The sequence below is a fragment of the Cetorhinus maximus genome, chromosome 11, assembly GCF_964194155.1.
Source record: "Cetorhinus maximus chromosome 11, sCetMax3.hap1.1, whole genome shotgun sequence".
Classification (NCBI taxonomy): Eukaryota; Metazoa; Chordata; class Chondrichthyes; order Lamniformes; family Cetorhinidae; genus Cetorhinus; species Cetorhinus maximus.
In genome coordinates, this window is record NC_135889.1 from 28,315,798 (window position 1) to 28,336,891 (window position 21,094).

At 45.5% G+C, this 21,094-nt stretch overlaps 1 protein-coding gene across 9 annotated transcripts in view; it reads right to left on the minus strand.

Annotated features, from left to right (window-relative positions):
* The window catches only part of LOC144686458 (collagen alpha-3(VI) chain-like), a 243,199-nt gene that overhangs the window by 64,926 nt on the left and 157,179 nt on the right, over positions 1–21,094 (minus strand). For 8 of the 9 annotated variants that reach the window (XM_078551700.1, XM_078551703.1, XM_078551702.1 and 5 more), the window contains 3 exons: positions 7,544–8,155; positions 4,396–5,013; positions 697–1,314 (listed from right to left, as the gene is read on the minus strand). In XM_078551700.1, the coding sequence (XP_078407826.1) occupies positions 697–1,314; positions 4,396–5,013; positions 7,544–8,155 (1,848 nt within the window). The remainder of the gene's footprint in view (positions 1–696; positions 1,315–4,395; positions 5,014–7,543; positions 8,156–21,094) is intronic. The other variant, XM_078551698.1, reaches the window with a different exon arrangement.

Consider the following 21,094-nt stretch of genomic DNA (forward strand, 5'->3'; position numbering starts at 1 on the left):
ATGTCCGTCCTTGGCCTGCTGCAATGTTCCAGTGAAGCTCAACGCAAACTGGAGGAACAGCACCTCATCTTCCGACTAGGCACTTTACAGTCTTCCAGACTTAATATTGAGTTCAACAATTTCAGATCATGAACTCTCTCCTCCATCCCCACCCCCTTTCTGATCCCACTTTTTCCAATAATTTATAATTTTTTACAAATATATTTTTCTTTCCCTCCTATTTTTAAATTTATTTTGATCTATTGTTTCATCTCCACCTTTTAGCCCATTTTGATCCCTTCCCCCCCACCCCACCCCCACTAGGGCCATCTATCACTTGCTCATCCTGCTTTCTACCCTTAATGTCCCCATTAGCACATCCTTTAGATGTCAACTGTAACCCTCTCCACAAATGCTGTCAGACCTACTGAATTTTTCCAGGTATTTTTGTTTTAGCCTAGATTGCCAGTCCAGTGACATTACCACCACACCACCATCTCCCCACTTGCACCACACTATGATTGTAATAGTTTCCTTGTCACAGTTTGACTGTCACATTTTGTTGATCACACCTCTTAATGTTATAAAATCTTCCTACTTACCATGAACAACATCATGGAAGATTTGCTAGCATTAAATAACTTTTAATCAACAGTAACATCTTATACACCTTTACGTATATCAAAACAAAGTTCAATAGAACAAAATATCAAATACCTTGTTTAATGAGAGCAGTTGGCTCTTCAGGAATTGCCCGTGGAGCAGGCAGAGTTGATAATAGTGCTGTCATCTCTTCTTGTATATTTGATAAAGAATAGTATTCATTTGTATTGAAGACTAAACTGGGATCAATAGCAATCTCTTTTAGCTGTGCTAAGTCTGCATTCTTGACTCCTACCGCAAAACTCATTATAGTAGCTCGCTTCAATGCAGCAGCAGCTAGATTAACATCATCGCTGGACCTTCCACCAGTCAGGAGCACCAAAAACTGAGCAGCACCATTTCTCTTCCTGCTTCCTGCAGAGCTGATAAAATGGTATCTATAGACATAGTCCATGGCTGCACCTGTATTAAGTCTCGTCCCACCTTTCAGTCTCAGTCTTCTCACATGAGACAGAATATCAGCTTTTGATAAATAGGTGTTCAGATAGAACTCAGTATCTGCATGAGTGCTGTACTGTACCAAGCCTACTTGAAATCTGTGATTTCCAATATCGAGATTCTGTATTATACTTGCGAGAAAATCACGGACAAGAGCAAAATTTGTGTCTCCAACATGGTCTGATCCATCAATGAGGAACACAATGTCTCTCATGTTCACTACTTCAGGCACAACTGGAATAAATAAGTATTAAAATTCACAATCCATCATATAATATGGACACAGTTTGTATGAAATGCAATTTACATTTACATGGCCTTTATTATATAAAAAAGTGTAAAAATGTACTTTAAAGGAAGAGCAGCAGAACAGAAATTAGGAGTGAAGTTTGCAAAAGTTACAGCTGGCAGAATCAAAATATTGCGGAAGGAAGCAAAGAGATTTAGGAAGAAAGTTTCAGGGTGAGGTGGCTGAAAGGAGTGAGAAACAAATTGTGCAAACAAGGGAGGAGGAAGATGCACTTGATATAAAAGTGAGGGAGATTATACAGTAAACCAAAAGGAAGTGTGAAACATATATTTCAACACAGGGAATGTGATTGTCATGAAAAGGCAGAATGACAAGGTATGCACAATAGATAATCATATACACCAGGCCATAGAGCCAAAGAAGTATACTGGAGTATGGGGATTTGAAGAAAAAAATGACGATCTTAAATTGGGTGTGCTGGTTCACATTGAATCAGTGAGAACTGACAAGGATAAGGGTAATGTGCATGAAAAGGTGGATGCAAGCTGGAAAGTTTTGGACGAGTCAGAGTTTGTGCAGATGGCGCTGAGGAGACTGGGAATGAGAACATTGTGGAAAGCAAACCCTATGATACTGACAAAATTGAGCTTTTGTGCTCGATTGTTATAAGGAGCAAGCATGCAATAAGATGAAATATACTGAGTACCTGTAATTGCATTTCCAAATCAAGTGTGTAAACAAGATTAAAATATAACCAAAATCATTAAAGAAATTAAACTGATTGAAGCTAAGGCAAAGCACTGCAATTTCTGGAATCTGAAATAAATGAGAGAAACATAGGTAACATTTCAGGTCAATAACATTTGTTGACCTCAACTCTGATGACATTGACTTGAAATGTTAACTGTTTCTCTCTCCAAAGACACTGCTAAGCCTGTTGAGCATTTCCAGCAGTTTTTGTTTTTTTTTCAGAATGAAACAATTTAATGCCTTAAGTTCATAAAATTATTTTGTTGCATTTTAAAGCCCACCAGTGTGACTTCATTCTGAAAGAAAGATTCAAATTGCTTCTATTAAATCTTTCATTTGTAATAGTTGAGCTGGTGACAGAAAGAGAAAAAACATCATTGATGTAGAGTCTGACCCCAAACTCAGGACATCCCCACATGTTTTAAAACCAATAAGTTACTTTTGTAATGCAGTCTCATGCAATTTAGGCAACTATGACAGCCAAGTTGTGCAGAACAAGGCCCCCAGAACAGTATATGAGAAGAATGACCTTCTTTCTAGCGGCGTTGTTTGAGAGAGGAATATTGGCAGGGACAATGGAAGAGCTCCCTTACTTTAAAAAGTGCTATGTGATCTTTGACATCCACCTGAACAGGCAGACTGGACTTCCGTTTAACATCTCATTAAAAAGATCACCAACAATGCAGCACTTCCTTAGTAATGCCCTCAAGTGATCAGATGCTCAAGTCCTGGAAGTTTGTGTAATGTAAAGTTGCTGCTATTAAGCTAAACAAGAGCTGAGATATTAGCTTACTGCATCCTTCTTTGATTAAAACGAACATTTCTAATTTTTCCCTCATCGGGCGGACTCGGACCTGACCCGAACGGGAGGAAAATAGTGCACGATGACAGCGGGCGAGCATCCCGACGTTACTGTGCACTCACGCGATATTTTGGTCAGTGAGAGCACACGTGAGGCAGCAGTGCACCCGCCGACAATTAAGAGGCCTATTAAGGGCCTTAATCAATTAATTGAATTGAACTTTTTGCTGCCTGTCCAACCTTACGGTTGTCAGGCAAGCGAAAAGGCCAAGCAGCCTTTGCATTTTTTGCAAAACTGCATCCAAGAGCGGGATGAGGTTTCAACCATTGATTAAAAACTTTTAAAAGTCATTTTTAATATGCCCCTGCTCATGTGACAGATGAGGGGACCATGTTTACCTTAATTTTAAAATCTTGATTTGTGAAGTTAAAAATCTTCAGCTCCTTGAGGCAGCTCTGTGCCTTCAGGAAGCTTTCTGTGAATGCACCTGTGTGCACGCGCTGACTACCCCCCCTCCGACCAAGGCAGTGCTGAGCGTTTCAGCGCACTTTTCATGCTGGTTGGCCATTAATTGGCCAGCCAGCGTGAAATCACGGTCAGGGCCCGATCGCCGGCGGTAGTCAGTGTTCCCGGGCCCACCCACCGCGCCCACCTAACAAGGGGAAAATCCTCCCCTAAATGTTTCAGACATTTAAACTAATAGATAATCTCTATTGTTTTATCTCTTGCATTAACTTTCTTCACTTGTTAATCTATCCTTAATATTCTTAAGATATCCTTAATCTTCTTTTCTGTGACCACTTTGTGTATGAAATTTTCAGCACAACTTTCAATAACGCTGACTGCTTGAAAGGCAAAATTTTATGAAATCAGGCTGCACGTGGTGAGTCTCACCCCATCCATGGCACTCTTCCATCCATTCATTTTAATTTCATATCTGTTTGATTTTATATAATTAGCTATTAAAAGATTGATTCGTACCATTGCCTTTCCTCATGGACCTTTCAAATAATAGCAGTTCATTTTGATGCATGTGTTCACTGTGCTGCTGACCTACATTGGCACCCAGTCAAACAATTTCTCAATGTTAAAATGTCATCCTTATTTTCAAATCCCTCTTCATCTTCCTAGGCCTTATCCCTCCCTATCTCTGTAATTTTCTCCAGCCCAACCCTCTGAGATACCCACTCCCCTCAATTCTGGCCTGTTGTGCATCCCAAATTTTCATTGCTCCACCATTGTGGCCGTGCCTTCAATTGCCTAGGCCCTAAGCTCTGGAATACCCTCCCTACATCTCACAGTCTCTCTACTCGCTTTGCTCCTTTATGAAACTCCTTAAAACTACTTCTTTGACCAACCTTTTGGTCATCTGACCTATTCTGTCTTTATGTGGCACGGTGTCATACATTGAAGTACCTTGGGATGTACTATTACAGTAAAGGCACTACATAAATATAAGTTGTTGTTGTTAGCAAATACAATAACATTGAGAAGAATGGAAAGTTTGAAGTACCTTGTTTAATAGGAACAGTTGGCTTTTTAGTAGGTGCACGTGAGGCAGCCAGCGTAGATAGTGGTGTCATAACCTGTTCCTGTATATGTGGCAGAGAATGGAATTCCTGCATTCTGAAAACCAAACTGGGGTCAATTGCAATTTCTTTTAGTTGTGCTGGGTCTGCATTCCTGGCTCCTATAGCAAATATTATTACAGCAGCTTGCTTCAATGCATCTGTAGATGGTTTGATATCATCGCTGGACCTTCCAGCAGTGATGAGCACCAACAACTGAGGAACACCTTCCTCTTTCCTACTTCCTGAAGATCTGGTAAAGTGATTTCTAAGGACATAGTCAAGTGCTGCTCCAGTGTTAAGTGGCATCCCACCCCTCAGTCTGAGTCCTTCCACATGAGAGAGAATTTCATCTTCTGAGGAATAGGTGTTCAGATAGAATTCAGTTTCTGCAAAATTACTATACTGTACTAGACCAACTTGGACTCTGTCACTTCCAATGTCGAAGTTTTCTATAATACTTGTGAGAAAATCACGAACAAAAGGCAAATTTCCATTTCCAACATTGTCCGATCCATCGATAAGGAACACAATGTCTCTCTTGCTTCCTTCATCTGGTACAACTGTAAGAAATATACATCGTCATCCCTTGCAGTGCATATACAATGAGTAGAAATTATGAAAAGCCTAGGGAAATTCTCTCACACATACATACAGTTGTTTCCATTTTCACAGTCTAAGTACAAATCACACTTCCACTTAAAATTGTGCTAGATTTCTGAAACAAAGTTATGGTTCAAGTTTTCACTCAAACTCTTCCACATAATCAAAAACATTGGGTGGAATTTACATGGAGGCAGTGGCCGGGAAGACCTAAGCTGATTTTACGGTTGTTAATTAGCTCAGGGCAAGAATTCCATCCCAATCTGAGACCACGGGTGGGGAAGGAGACAATGCAGGGCCACAGCAGGGAAGGAGTAACTATGTGGCCATGGGTGGCGGTGGGGAAGAAGAGGCTGCGGGGCCATGGGGGAAGGAAAGACTGTGGGGCCACGGGGGGCAAGGAGAGACTGCAAGAGAAGGAGACAGTGGGAGAAGGAAAGGCTGTGGGGTCCCTTGGCAGGGAAGCGGGGGGGAAGGCTCTGGGGCCCAGCGCTGAGACGCTGGCTGTAAGGAGAGGCACTGCAGAGCTCAGGGGTGGGGGAAGAGGGTGAAAGAGAGAGTGTGAGTAAAGACTGTGTGTGTGAGAGAGAATGTGTGTGTATGATGTGTGAGAGAGTGTGAGGGAGAGAGAGTATATGTGTTTGTGTGTGTGAGAGAGTGTGTGAGGGAGAGAGAGTATATGTGTTTGTGTGTGTGAGAGAGTGTGTGAGGGAGAGAGAGTATATGTGTTTATGTGTGTGAGAGAGTGTGTGAGGGAGAGAGAGTATATGTGTTTGTGTGTGTGAGAGAGAGAGACAGAGAGGGAGTGTTTGTGTGAGTGTGTCTGACTCACTCCCAGTCTCAGAATTCTCACTCACCTTTATCCCCATACACCAACAAATATTCACATCCACTCTCACAGAGGGTGAGGGTGAGTGAATGAGCACCCTGAGACTGGGAGTAAGCCGGACACATACACTCTGTCCCTCTCACACTCTAATGGTCACCTTTATTAATTATTCTTTTTTTAAATTATCAATTTAATGATTTGTTATTGTTTTACTTTTACTCAACGTTGTTTCTTTTCTTCATTCTCAGCTGTTTTTTTTAAATTCACGTGTCTTTCTGAAATTTGCTCATTGGCCCCTTGAGTGAGAAGGAAATGGAAATGTGGCCCCCAGGACAAGCCTGCTTTAAAGGGTCTGGATGATTGACACTTGTAATACAAGCAATTTTTATGAATTAATAACTTTTTTTAACACATCCTATTGTCACTATAGGGTTCATTGGTTCTGTGCAGCGGGTATAGTGAGTTAATGGATATGAAAGTGCCGTTGCTTGGCATGGAGAGTATGAGGGGCCATGGGGGTGGGGGGTGTGGGTGGTGCATAGCTTGACAAAGGAGGGTACGAGGGTGGATGGAGAGCAGGAGGTGGCATGGATGGGGCTTGCGGAGTGTGTGGTGGGTGAGGGGGTGTGAGGGGTGAGGACTAGAGGGTTTGACTGTTTTTATTATAAGTGGGACAAAGTCCTAAAGCACTGAGGCCGGCCTTTTAAACAGCCCGCCTTGGCTCTCTGCAGTTCCTGTGGTTGCCTCAGAACTCTTTCTGTGGGCAGCGGGACTGACTCCTGTTAGCACCTGTGCCCCCGGAACAAAAGTCCTGTTTTGCAGGCACTTTCTCCTAACCGAGCAGACTGAGGCGGGAAATTTCCTGACTCCTGCTACCCACCTAGAAGGTGGAAATCCAGCCTAATACTCTCTCGTCAATCAGAGAGATGGAAAGCTCCAGGTCTGGATATGATATCCATCAGCACAATGACTGCAGGTCTGATGAGTCTCCCATCTAGTCTTAAATAGTCGCTTCAGTTCACAACCCAAATAATATTCAATATTTGATGATGCATGTCCATGGGCTATACTCAGTCATCCTCATGGGGAGAGACATAAGACACTTGGTTTTAAAGTCTTGTGACAATCAATGTTAAGTTGGATTACTGTGAGAAATCTGATGTTCCACACTTCCTCAACAAACAAAGGATGTCAATTTTAATCAAGTTAGTTTATTTGAAATGGCTAGTGACATTGCAACATCCTTTCAATGTAGAAACTCACTTCAAAATGGTGGTAACATTTGCAGTTGTTATGCTGGGAGTCTGTATCGTGTTTATCTGATGATACTCTCACAAGAGCTAAATGAATAGTTTAACATTTATTGGTCATTTGTTTGGGAAATTTTGTAAAGTGTCTAAATCCTGCAGACTTTAGTTTCTGTTTTGCCATTTTAATGAAGATTCCAAATGAATAACTTCTGCTATACTTCTCAAATTACTCCATTAAAGAAATCTCCAATTGAACAATGTTGTTTATCTTGCTAGACCTTTAACCAGTGAAACAAACATTGCTTTTACTGAGCCCACAAACAATATTAAAAATTTTTGGTACAGTGCAAAATCTCAAAAATTCTTCATAGTTGTAACATTACTGCTAATGCAGCAAATGAACCAGCGTACCTGGATTTATGGGAACAGTTGGTGGGTCAGTAGATTCTTGTGGAGCAGGAGGCGCTGATATCAGTATCATCACCTGTTCCTGTGCATGAGGCAGAGAGCGGAATTCCTGAACACTGAGGCTCAAACTAGGGTCACTTGCAATCTCTCTCAGCTGCGCTGGGTCTGCATTCCTGGTTCCTACAGCGAAGGTTGTTACAGCAGCTTGGTTCAGTGCATCCACAGATGGTTTGATGTAATCTCTGGATCTTCCAGCAGTAATGAGTACCAATATCTGCGGAACACCTTCCTCTTTCCTACTTCCTGATGATCTTGTAAAGTGATTTTTAAGGACATAGTCCAGTGCTGCTCCAGTGTTAAGTGGCATCCCACCCCTCAGCCTGAGTCCTTCCACATGAGAGAGAATTTCATCTTCTGAAGAATAGGTGTTCAGATAGAATTCAGTTTCTGCATAATTACTATACTGTACCAGACCGATTTGCACTCTGCCACTTCCAATATCGAGGTTTTCTATTATACTTGTGAGAAAATCATGCACAAAAGGAAAATCTGTTGTGCCGACATTGTCTGATCCATCGATAAGGAACACAATGTCTCTCTTGCTTGTTTTTTCTGCTAGAAGTGAAAATGATACAGGTCACAGGTGTGCAAAGTTATAATTTGTTGAAATATTTAACTTCTAAATTGGCCGTATCTGTTAAAGGAGACCATTGATCAGTAGGTTTAAGAATTGGAGTGATGTTCTTCTGTTCTCTATCGATTACCTTTTTAAAAAAAAATCATATTTGAGGGAGTTTTGGTTTTAGATCTTTTCCATCATTTATGCTATGAATTACTTCAGATCTAATATCTTTGATCGCTCTCACAGGTAAGCCCCCTCAGTCCATAACTTCCAGAAGGTCAAACCTAGCCTTGGTAAGCTTGGAATGAAATGATCAGCTTAATGAACAATGAACCCTGGCATTTTTTACAATGCTTTGTAGAATTTTCCATCTTTGAAAGGACCAGACCTAATTTTAAGTTTGAAATTTTTGGTCCAATTTATTGAACGGCTAATCAATGGTCAGGTCAATAACTAATAGTGATATACCAGCTTCTTGAGTGAAAAAAAGACTTGCAATGTGATACTAAGTAATGATTTTCTTGATCACTTTGAAAGGGTAGAATAGTGTGTTTCTAAACCTGTGTTGGCTTGTCAATTCAAAAGTAACCAGCAGCAGACATCCATGGGTTTAAATAAAGAGGATTATTTATTCACACACTCACCCTGAAAGGTCTGAGCTATGTCAGTCACACATCACACATTCAAGAAAGATACATTAAAGAAGATTGTGCACTTCTACAAGCATAAACCAAAAGAATAGTTAACAGTTCACGTGTCTTGGCGAGTCCAGCGAAGAAGGAAGCTTTTCCCACTCTTGAATTGTAGCTGGGTGTTGGACATGAGGATTACTTCAAAGAGAAGAATGTTCAGCAGGCCATGAAGTCAGGCATCCATGGCATTATATATTAATTTCTTTACAGGTGAACTTTGGAATCAGGCTGGGAGACGTTTTAAAAAGACTTTTAAGCCTCTCGGTTCTTAAAAAGTACTGACTTTCTCTGTAGCTGTTACCTTGTCAGTGTTATTCTGCAGAGTGCACCAGGTCTCTTCTGAGTTTTGGGATAAAAGGATTTTGTTATCACAGAACCAGTTTCAGTCACGGCCATTGATATACAACAGAAGTAGATGGTGGCCTTTTGCACTTAACTTGTGTATAATGGGTTTTATCAGCTCTCCTTTGTTGCATTGTAAACCTGGAGACATAGGGCAAAATAGTCTGGTTCAATTGGCGTCGGGCATCATGGAGGGCAGGGATGGACAATTCGGTGTGAGGAGCAGAAATCGGTTTCACGTCAGTGTGAAAACACAGTGGGATCATCCGATGGGTGTCCGCCACCAGACCATGAATCCCGCTGGAGGCCGGCGTGAACACGATTTGCATCCTGGTAATGGGATGCAACATAAGGCCTGACCAGAATCATCCCGCCACGCCTGATTTACCGTTACTCCGGTGGATAAACATGCCAACCCAGAACACGTCTGGAGAAGTGTGATGTGCAGAAGTTGGGACTTACTTGCTCAGATCATGGACATGTGAGGAGAAGGAGATGCTGGAGCCCTGCAGCTCCTGGACCCTGGAGGAACACGTGCATCGCATGGATCCTCATGCACGTGGCTCTGCTGTGAAGTGTCTCTTGGAAGGCGAGAGGTCTCCGTTGATGCCTTGGGCCTGCTTCAGAACATGGTTTTGCCCATGGGCTGCTACAGATGATTGGCGAAGTGTGGGGGAGAGGAAGGTGTACCGGGGAGGGAGGGGGTGTGAGATTGGGAGGATGGGGATGAAGGTGTCGGGGTGAGATTGGGGAACACAGGAGGGTATCCGGTGGGAGGAGAGAGTAAGGGTGGAGGAGGAAGTAAGTGTGGAGGAAGGAGTAAGGGGGGGGGGCAGATTTCAAGGTGAACGTGCTAGGGAGGGGCCTGTTTAGTCAATGACTGCCTCCTGGGGAGTGAACTGAAGGTGGACATGGTAAGAAGGGATGGTGAGTGTGAGAAAGGACAGAGGGAACCGCTAGGGTGGGAGGGTACGTTGGTAATGGTAAAAGGGACGGCGAGAGTGATTGGTGGGGGGTGGGAAGGAGGAGGTCGGGGAGGTCAATATGGATGAAGGTGGATTTTCAGGAAGGTAGGGAACATGCATGTTCACTTGGACATCTGGAATGACAAGGGTTCAGGTTGGTAAGTCACGTTGGAGAGGTGGAACATGATGCCGGGGGGTCCACAGTGATGGGGGTAAGGACATGGGTGACTGGGGGAGGGGAAAGCACTGGGAGGCTGACCAAAAACTTTACCACAACCATATTTTTCAAATTGAAAGTGAACGGAGACTCGTGTTGGACAGGCGCAGGTTCTGCATGGGAGTGCAATCGGTGAGCAGACAGCGATGCAGGTCAGCTCAGATGAACAACTAAAAGAGAACCCCAGCAGGCAGCATTGAAAATGCTCGGGACAGTGTGATGAGTGTGATGGAGGAAGGCTCTGTGTGCATAGGAGAGTGCTTGCACGAGGCTCCTAAAGGCCCTGCCACACACACAGTTCTCCCCCTAGAGTCACTCGTGGTTCAGCTGCGTGCAGCTGAACTGCTAGTGGGGGTGTGGGGGACGGGGGTATGGAGGGATGCAGGGGGAGGCCTCGCAAAGCCTAAAATTGAAGCTGAAAGACAGCATCACACATTATTCAGTGAAAGTGAATATATTTTCAGGTTATAAAGTGACAAAATGTGTTCACCCATGCGACCCCTTGTGATCAGAATTGTAAAATGGTTGGCCATTTTGCCTCTGATGACCTTGGCGTGCATCCTTTTGAGGGCCCTAGCTTGCTGTGGGCCAGCTGCTCTCTCTGTGGTGACTGAGGACAAAATTGACGGTGTCGCAGGCTAAGAGGACTCAGAGGGAGCGGACAGCCTCTGAGTGGATGACCCAGGGATGTCCAGCTGCTGCTCCTCTTCCCTTCAGGTGCCTGAGGACCTAGCCTGACTTCTTGAGGGGAAGGACGTCAAGGTGCCTTGTTTCCATCTCACGTTGCCACTGCAGGAACTCACCCATGGCTACCACATTCTGCTGCACCAGGGTCTCCATGACGTCTGCCATCCTTCCTATGGAGACCTCCATTCGTGCACATGTGGGCACCACCTCATCAGAGAGCAGGCAGACGCACTCCTCCAACTCACGAGCCACTCTGTTGAGGACTTCCAACAGCTCTGCGTGATGTTCCCCGCCTTCTGCTGACTCTCCATGATGAGTTGGAAGGCTGAATCCAGAGGCTGTCATCTGACTCAGACATCACAGGTTCCTCTTCCCCAGCAGTCCTCCAAGTGTTGGGGAGCTCGGCTGAAGCTGCCTCCTGCTATGGACATGTGTCTGTGCGGTGACCACCAGATTGTGAACCCGAGCCTGCTCTAGATCTAGGTCCCATCTAGGTGTGTGTTTCTCTGCGCTGGTGGAGAGTGTGGGTAAGCGCTGTGATGGGTCTCTGAGGCTGCTTATTTCCGGCTCTTCAATGGAGGAGGTGACCTCTTGGCTGGAGATAAGCACATGGGTGAGGGACTGGCTGGCTGAGGGTGTCGGTCGCTTGGTCCCTGTGAATCAAAGTAGAGATAATTAGCGCATGGCAGCAGAGTTAAAAGCAGGAGAGAGAGCACTCACAGTTGTGTTGAGAGAGGGATGATGTGGTGCAGGAACCTCACAACAATTTTTGCTGCCGACCTCACCATTGCCACAGGCATGGTCCACGCCCTCACCAGCCACCACGATGGCCACTCCTCAAAGTGAGTGAGGGTCCTAATGTGGGCCACTCCACCCCCCAAGCCTGGCACCTCATCCTGATCATGTGAGTCAGCTTCTCCTGCATGAAAACAGATGGAGTGTGAGCAGGATGCATGGCACTGCATGGAATGTTTGTGTGATGAGTAGAACCAATGACAGGATAAGCATGCGTGCTCCAGAGGATATAAGCCTGATGGAGATGTTGGGTGTGTATGAGAGTTAGTGGTGTTGTCCGTTGAGGTGTGAGATCCCTGTGAATGTGTGATGGGTTTGCGAGTGTGAGTTGAGATTAATGAGGTGGTTGACCTACCCTGGCGGAATGGATGAGATCATTCATCTTCTTCCTACACTGCATGGCTGACCTTCTCTGTGCTCCATTGGCGCTGACCGCCTCCCATGCCGGATTAGTAACTCTGGTGGACCCCTGCTGCCGGAGCGGGAGTAGAGGACATCATGGCGGCTTTCACTGCGTCCAGCAGGCACCCCAGAGAGGCATCACTAAATTTGGGGGCTGCCGCCACCTTTGCTTTCGGGGCCATTTGTGGCCTGGAGCAGTCCTGGCCTATAGACATGAAGTAGGCTACACTCTGGTGTGCTTTCAATATTTCACCCGGAGCGAGGAATCACCGAGGTGATGGTGTGGTGTGCAGATCTGAACCCACCCACAATACAGCGTGTTTCCCATAAATGCATTATTAATGAGGCAGGATGCGCGGGGAAGGGGACAATAAGGCGCTGAGACCCACCAATGTGTCTGGCGGGTAAAACGTCTTTGTTCACACTCGTTACTGCACTTAGTACAAATATGGGATGATTCTGCCCTTGGAAGCTAGGAGTCCATTGACTTTGTGTGTCGGAGTAAGCTTTGAACAATGGCAGGTGTGAATTTGACAAAGCAGTGCTTTCTGGGCATGTCCGTTCAAGGAGGAGACCCCGCCCACCCAGTATGATTCAAGTCAGAAGTTTCCAGAAGCTTAATAATCTGGGTTGAAGTGGCAAAGGTCACCTGACCTTTTCAGCCATCTTCACAGTTCATCAATGTTCATTTTTTGCAATATATAGTTTTAATATTTGCAATATATTTGTGCCTGTACTGGTCATGCCTCCCTCCCATGTGAAAAAAAGCAGAAATCTATTTCAATTTTTTACATTGTTCCCTACAAACTTTCATGCACCATAATCTGAGACTGTTACAGTTTCCCTGCCACATCCCCTTTTCTTCCAAATCCTAGTTACATTTTACCTGCTGAATGATTTCAGATGAGGTGACTTTACTAGATATTTGTTTCTTTTTTTATTCATTCATGGGATGTGGGTGTCACTGGCTAGGCCAGCTTTATTGCCCATCCCTAATTGCCCTTAAAGGCATTTAGTGTCAACCACATTGCAGTGGGTCTGGAGTCACATGTAGGCCTGAACAGGTAAGGATGTCAGATTTCCTTCCCTAAAGGACATTAGTGAACCAGATGGGTTTTTACAACAATCAACAATGGTTTCATGGTCATCATCATCAGATTTTTAATTCCAGATTTTTATTGAATTCAAATCTGCTGTGGTGGGATTTGAACCCAAGTCCCCAGTGGATTACCCTGGGTCTCTGGAACACCTGTCCAATGACAATACCACTACAGCACCACCTCCCCCTGTGGTTAGTAGTTAGTAGTTGAGTTAGCTTAGTGTGGTTAGTAGTTGAAAGAAGTTCAGGATCCAAGCTGGTCCCTAGAGAAAGGTCAAGTTTCAGCAAGCTGGACTTTGTTTGGAAGCTTTTAATATGTAAATCATTATGACTGCTTGGCCATGAGGTCTAGGAAGCTTCAGGGCTGCTTCCATAATCTATGGGCGAGATTTCCCCGCCCCACCTGCCGCCAGGATTGTCCGGTCCTACCGAAAATCATTGGACTTTTGGCTAGCCCGCCGCATCCCCCACAGCGGGTCCTGCCACGGCAGGGCCAGAACATCCTGAGTCTTTTAAGTTAGATTCTGGTCCCCTGATGATTGGTATTTCTAGGGTGATGTTGTGGTGTATATTGTTTTCAGACCTCTGTGAGGTGTCTGGATTTTCCCCTATCACTTTAGGTATCAGTTGTCTGGGAAATTGAACTGCTTGGTTTAAGTGGATTTGTTTTGTCGCTGATCCTTTGAGGGTTCTGTGGTTAATTCTGTTACTTTTGGGCTGGGTTGGTCTGCAATCTGTCCCATGTCCTACTGCCCACAGGTAGCTGGCCAGCTTCTGTTGCACTGTCTTGTGGATTTTCAGTTGGGTGAGACACATCCTTCACTGTCTGGCAGCTGCTTTGGAATATTCCTCTGTCCCTATTTAAATCTGAAAAGGTGTCTGTTTACCAGACATCTGCTTCAGCTCCATCATTCTTTTATATCCCAATGGCCCTTCCTTGGTCTCTTTAAACCCTACTGGCCTGGTTCTGGCCTCTTTAACTTTTCTGGGTTCCAACCTGACCGTTTCTATCCTGGACTCCAGAAAGTTCTCTGACTTTCCTTCTAATTCCCTAATCCTTGTTGACCCTGTAGGGCGTTCAGATCGTCTTCAGCTTTCTGCAGCTGAACAACCTTTTCTGGTTCCTTCCTGTTTTCCCAGTCCCCATGATCTATATTTGAGCCACTGAACCTTGTGTACCTGATTTTCCACCGTCATTTCCCAACAATAGTCTACCTCCCTATCAGTAAGCTAGGAACAACCCTGACCGGAGTTCCTCAGGGTAGTGTCCTCGGCCCAACTATCTTCAGCTGCTTCACCAATGAGCTTTCTTCCATCATAAGGTCAGAAGTGGGGATGTTCACTGATAATTGCACAATGTTCAGCACCATTTGCGACTCCTCAGATACTGAAGTTGTCCATGTTCAAATGCAACGAGACCCGGACAATATGCAGGCTTGGGCTGACAAGTGCCTGGCAATGACCATCTCCAGCAAGAGAGAATCTAACCATCGCCCCTTGACATTCAATGGCATTACTATTGCTGAATCCCACACTATCATCAATATCCTGGGGGTTACCATTGACCAGAAACTGAACTGGACTAGCCCTAGAAACATTCTGGCTGCAAGAGTAGGTCAGAGGCCAGGAATCCTGCGACGAGTAACTCATCTCCTGACTCCCCAAAGTCTGTCCATCATCTACAAGGCACAAGTCAGGAATGTGATGGAATACTGTCCATTTGCCTGGATGAGTGCAGCTCCAACAACACTCAAGAAGCTTGACACCATCTAGGACAAAGCAGTCCACTTGATTGGCACCACATCCACAAACGTTCACTCCCTCCACCACCGATGCACAATAGCAGCAGTGTGTACCATCTACAAGATGCACTGCAGGAATTCACCAAGGCTCTTTGGACAGCACCTTTCAAACCCACGACCACTACAATCTAGAAGGACAAGGGCAGCAGATACATGGGAACAACACCACCTGGAAGTTTCCCTCCAAACCACTCACCATCCTGATTTGGAAATATATCACCGTTTCTTCACTGTCGCTGGGCCAAAATCCTGGAACTCCCTCCCTAACAGCACTGTGGGTGTATCTACACCACATGGACTGCAGCAGTTCAAGAAGGCAGCTCACCACCACCTTCTCAAGGGCAATTAGGGATGGACAATAAATGCTGGCTGAGCCAGCGACACCCACATCCAATTTTAAAAAAATACCCTGGTGATGCACTTCTTAGGTGATTTTTTTTTACAGGGGGAGCCTTTAAACATGTGCGTGTAAGTCCCTTTTACTAGTGCTGTGGTGTTTTTCCTGCTTTCGGGTGAAAATAAGCAATCTCTACTACAAACAGTGTTTGAAAACATCTTATTTTGGAAAATAGTTTCTTTTCTGGGAGCTTGGGATGCAAAATGAGTCATTGTCCCTTTTTGCAGGAAGAATTGGTAGGAATTTTGCCCTAGCCCCTTTCCATCTGAGTTTGGGCTTGGCACTTTCAAGGCTCTGAACCCTGCTCCCCCTGCTGGTTTCTTGGTGAAACAGCGGCTCACTTTTATGTGGCCTGGCTTACCACATTGGATGCAAGCAGAGCACGGCCCTGCTTACTTATTTTTCAGGTCCCTTGTTCTTAAAGTTGGGGATTAATATCTTTCCTTTCCTCTGGAGTCTATTTCTGTTCTCATTATTACCTTCATATCTCTCTCTTGCTGCTAAGAGCTACCTGATCCACACTTGCTTTGCTTTAGTGGTTTATGGGTTAATTTGATCTTCAGCCATGATAGCTATATTTCTGACTCTGGAAAACCTTTATTCCTCTGCATGAGTTTTGAGGCAGTATGGGAGACAGTTTATAAATTCCTCTAATAAAATTATTTCTCTTAAGCCTTTGTAGGTGTGGTCAGTCTTTAGTGCTCAGACCATGAGTCAAAAGCTACCAGTTTAATGCTTTCGAATTCTAGGAAGGTCTGTGTGGGTTTTTTACGGGAATTCCAAAATTGTTGGTGGTATGCCTCCAGCATGAGTTCATAGGAGCTGAGAATAATAGCCTTCGCCCGGTCATAACTGGTAGAAGTATCAGCAGGCAGCATGGAATAAATTTTGTGAGCTTTTCCCACCAGCCAACCTTAATTTATGAGGGTCCCAAACTCTATTGGCCACTATAATTGAGCTGGCAGTTTTTCAATGGCTGTAAAGAAAGATTCAACATCCTCTGGGCTAAAGGAATTCAAATTGCCAGTAGGGAAAATCAGATTCTCCCTAGCTGCCTCAAGCTGTCACAGGTCTCTATCTTCCTGTGTTTTTAATTCCATCTCAAGCTTCTCAAACTGGAAAGCATGTTCTTCCCTTCTGGGCTTCTCTTTCTCTTGGGCTTCCCTTTCCCTTTCCTTTTCCCTTGCCTGAAAATTTAACTCAAGCCTTTGCTTTTCTAGATTATTTTGGCTAGGGCAACCTGGTCTGTTTCAAGCTCTGTTTCTTCTACCTATTCCAAAACTGGAGGGAGATCCAAATGCTCAACCAGCATCATTAGTACCTCAGGTCTCTGTGCTTTATTTTGTATAATAAATTCTACCTGCCTATATATGGCCTTTAGCTGGTCTGCATTTAGGGACACTAATTTTGCCAAATTAAGGCCTTCTGCTCTATGAACAATTTTGCATCGAAACTAGCCATGTTACTTTCTAGTGATAGTACACAAAATCTGCTGCTGGAGTTGTTTGTTTTAAAGAAACAATTTCACCTATTGAACTTTTCCCCTTTGGCTTCCAATTTAATCTTTTAATGTCAGATTCCACTATTTTAGTCCAGTTTGTTCAAATCCTGGATGCAGCCCCCAATTTCTGTTACAGTCAGTGGAGGAGAGATAACCTCCAATTCCTTTCCCTCCTGTCTGTAATCAGTGTGGTATATTTTCGAAAAGGTAGATGTTTGCTTTTTTAAACAATGGTATGTGGTCAAATCGAAAGGTACCAGCAGCAGCCCTTTGTGGGTTTAAACAAAGACGATTATTCATTCATACACTCACCCTGAAAGATCTAAATGCTATGTCAGTCACACACCATACTTTCATGAAAGACATAGGTAAAGAAGATAGGGCACTTCTACGAGTATAAACCAAAGAATAGTTAATAGTTTATGTGTCTTTGCAAGTCCTGTGAAGAAGGAAGCTTTTCTGGCTCCAGAATTGTAGTTCGGGTAAGTTCAGATGGCTGTGGCTTGGATTCCAGGATTTATTCAAAGAGAAGAATGTTCAGCAGTCATGAAGTTATACACACTTGGCTATTATATCAGGAGGTTCAATATCTTTACAAGTGAACTCAGAGCTTTGGAATCAGGCTGAGGATTTTTTCTTAAAGACTTTTAAACCTCATGGTTTTTAAAAGCAAAGGTGGCACAGCCTTTTGCTGCATCTGTTGGCTTGTTGGTGTTCTTCTGCAGACTGCCCCAGGTCTCCTCTGAGTTTTGGGATGAAGGGATTTCAGTATCAGAGAACCAGACATCTGGTCAATGGCCATTGTTATATATAATAGAAGGTAGCTGGTGGACACTTGTGGGTAACTGATTTCATCAGCTTCCCTTTGTTATGTTGCAAACCTGGAGACATAGAGTCTAGGAGTCCACTGGCTCTGTGCTTTGGAGTAAGCTTTGAATAATGCCAGACATGAAATCCACAAAAGGGTGCTGTCCAGGCACGTCTGTTCAATGGGAGACCCCCACCCAGTATGATTGGTACTTTCCAGAAGCTGATAGTCTGGGCTGTAAATGCAAAGGTCATCTTACCTCCTTGGCAGCCAGCTTAACAGTTTATTAGTGTCCATTTTTAACAAAAATAAAATTTTAAAATTTGTAATATCATCATGCCTGTGCTGGACAAGACACTCTCATACATTATATTTTCCTGTGAAGATTTCAGTTAGTTTGACTTTCATTTGAAAGAAAGGAAGAAATACTTACATTTATATAGTGCCTTTTATGTCCGGGGATATCGAAAGTGCAGAATATCCAATGAAGTACTTTATTTTAAGTGTAGTCACTGTCATAATATAAGGAAGGCCACAGACAATTTGTGCATAGCATCATTCTACAAATAGCAATGTGATTCTGCCCAGATTTTCCGTGTCTGCCAGCATTGGGTGTGTTTGGTGGCGCGAGCGGACAATGGCACAATCGGTTTCACGACAGCGTGAAACCAATTTGCGAACGACTGCTCAGCCTGCCATCATACGTCGGGAACCTAGATCGTCCATCCACGTCGGCAGGAAAGCACACCGGCGTGCTTTACAACAGCATATAAAAGGTGCGCGCTTGATGGGCTGCACTTTGAGGGGAACTCGGAGCTGAGTGCACAGTAACGATGTGCAGCACTCGCCAGGGCCGCCTGTTGGAATTCAAGCTTGAGGTGCGTTGGGGGGTACAGGGCGGTGTCAAGGACTGCCTTGCAGTTGAGGCAACTTGTTGGTGGGGGGGGGCGGGCAAGGACTGCCTCGCGGTTGAGGTGATTTGCTGGGGGGGGTGGGCAAGGACTGCCTCGTAGTTGAATGCAGCGCACAAGCATTTGGAGTGGGGGATAGGTCAGGTGAGGGAAGCGGCCAAGCATTAGGGAAACCTGTATAAAGTGACCATTCCTCTGTGACTGAGACAGTTCAAACAACCATTGATATGATTGGAGTTCAGCCTCTAGCTTCTCTGCCCACTCAAGCAATGCAGAGACACTAAAGTGCCACCAAGTGCCCCAGAGATTTTCACCTCCCCCGGCACAGACTGTAAAGTCATGAGTGTTTTAGTGGACTGCAGAACATTTGTATGACTGCACACATTGTCTAACCTCCTTGCTAAAGCTGGCCATGCAGCAATCACTGGTGGAGGCGCTCACAGCCCCTTGCAATGTCAGCATCCCGGTTTGGACCAGCCTCCCCAGTGTTCAAGCTAACAGTGCAGCCTTGCAGCTCGTGTTAGGAGAATGTCTGCACATGAGCTGAGAGCACAGCATGCAGTCCAATGGGCAAAGCTGCCGCTAATCGGTTGGGTGGAGTGGGGTGGAGGTGGGTGGGGTCTCGGGCAGCCATGCAGCGCACTCATCTCCAGCTATCCAAGTGGTGACCAGCACTCTCCAGGAAGCGTTAAGGGGCCTTTGGACTTAACCAGGACAGGTTCTTAGTACACCCATGCTAGCCCACATGTCTCTCTCCTTCATCCTGCAGGATAGGTACATCAGGAGCATGCAGCCTTGTAAATTAGCTGTATGCCTGATAGCCTACAGAAAGCGAAGACAACGGAGGAGAGAGTAACTGAAGCTCCTGGCTGTGCAGAAGGGGCACTGAAGAGCCACAGCGAACCATCGCTGGTTGGCACCTAGTGACACCCAGGGCCTATAGATGCCGCCTTACATTCCTGCAGATAACTGAGAACCAGCGTTGCCAAAGACTGCGTATGTCTAGGGAACTGGTCTCTCACATCTGCCAACTGCTGCAGGATTTGCTGCCACGGGGACATAGAGGGCATCCTCTGCCAGTGGCCATGAAAGTGACAGCGACGCTCAATTTCTATGCCAGTGGCTCCTTTCAGGGCTCCACAGATGACCTCTGTGGGATCTCATAAGCCTCCACCCACAAATACATCGACAGAGGTCACGGATGCCATCTTTGCGAGAACACACAACTTTGTACATTTCGCCAGGGACTAGGACAGCTAGGATGCAAGGGCCATTGGATTTTCCCAGATCTCGGGTTTCCCACAGGCGCAGGGAGCCATCGACTGTACTCAGGTCTCTGTTGCAACAAGGGGTCAACTACACCAACCGCAAGGGATTCCAATTTCTGAATGTGCAGCTGGCTTGCAACCACCAGAAACACATCCTGCAGGAGTGCGCACGGTTTCCAGGGAGTGTGCATAAGTCCTACATCCTCAGTCGGTCACAGATCCCTGAAGCCTTCCAGGATCCACAGAGGCTGCAGGGATGGCCCCCTGGGGACAAGGGCTACCCGCAGAGTGGCTGACGACACCCGTGCGGTGGCCTCAGACTGCAGCAGAACGAAGATATAATGAGGCTCATGTTGCAACTCGCGACTTGGTGGAACCATCGGGATGCTGAAAATGAGGTTTCAGTGCCTGGACCAGCCTGGTGGAGCCCTGCAATACAGTCCGCAGAGGGTGTCACGCATTGTTGTTGCCTGCTGCGCCCTTTACAACCTAGTGCTGCAATGGATAGAGGAGCTGGCTGAGGAGGAGATGGAGGAGCTGGACGGGGTGTGGACCCGCTGATTCTCCTCCCTATGGGGGCCAGAGGGCCTCAGGCTGACTCCTTAAGGAGAAGGGTAGCTAGAATGAGATTGAACTGCCCGGCACCCCTCTCACGTACAAACTGTTAGAAGCCAACTATGGCATCAATGATGGAGCTCAGCCCGTGCAGCAATGCAGGACCGATGTCCTGGACCAAGGTCTCCCCTATGGCAGCCCCCATCCTACCAGCGTTGAGCTCGGCGTGTTGGCATGCCGGCGCTATCACGTCAGACTGAAGGTGGACGGACTCCTCCATCATGTCTTGCAATCTGAGGAGTGCAGCTCCTGATGTTCCTGATGTTCCCGAGCTTGCCTTGGCAGCTCCAGCAACTGTGACACAACCGAGTCCAGAGGCTCGTCATCTGACTCGGACTCAGCAAATTTCTGGCCTCCAGCACTCCTCTGAGTACCAGACACCTGGCAAGTCCCTGCCGCCACCTGCTGTGGATCAGACAGTGTGATGTGCT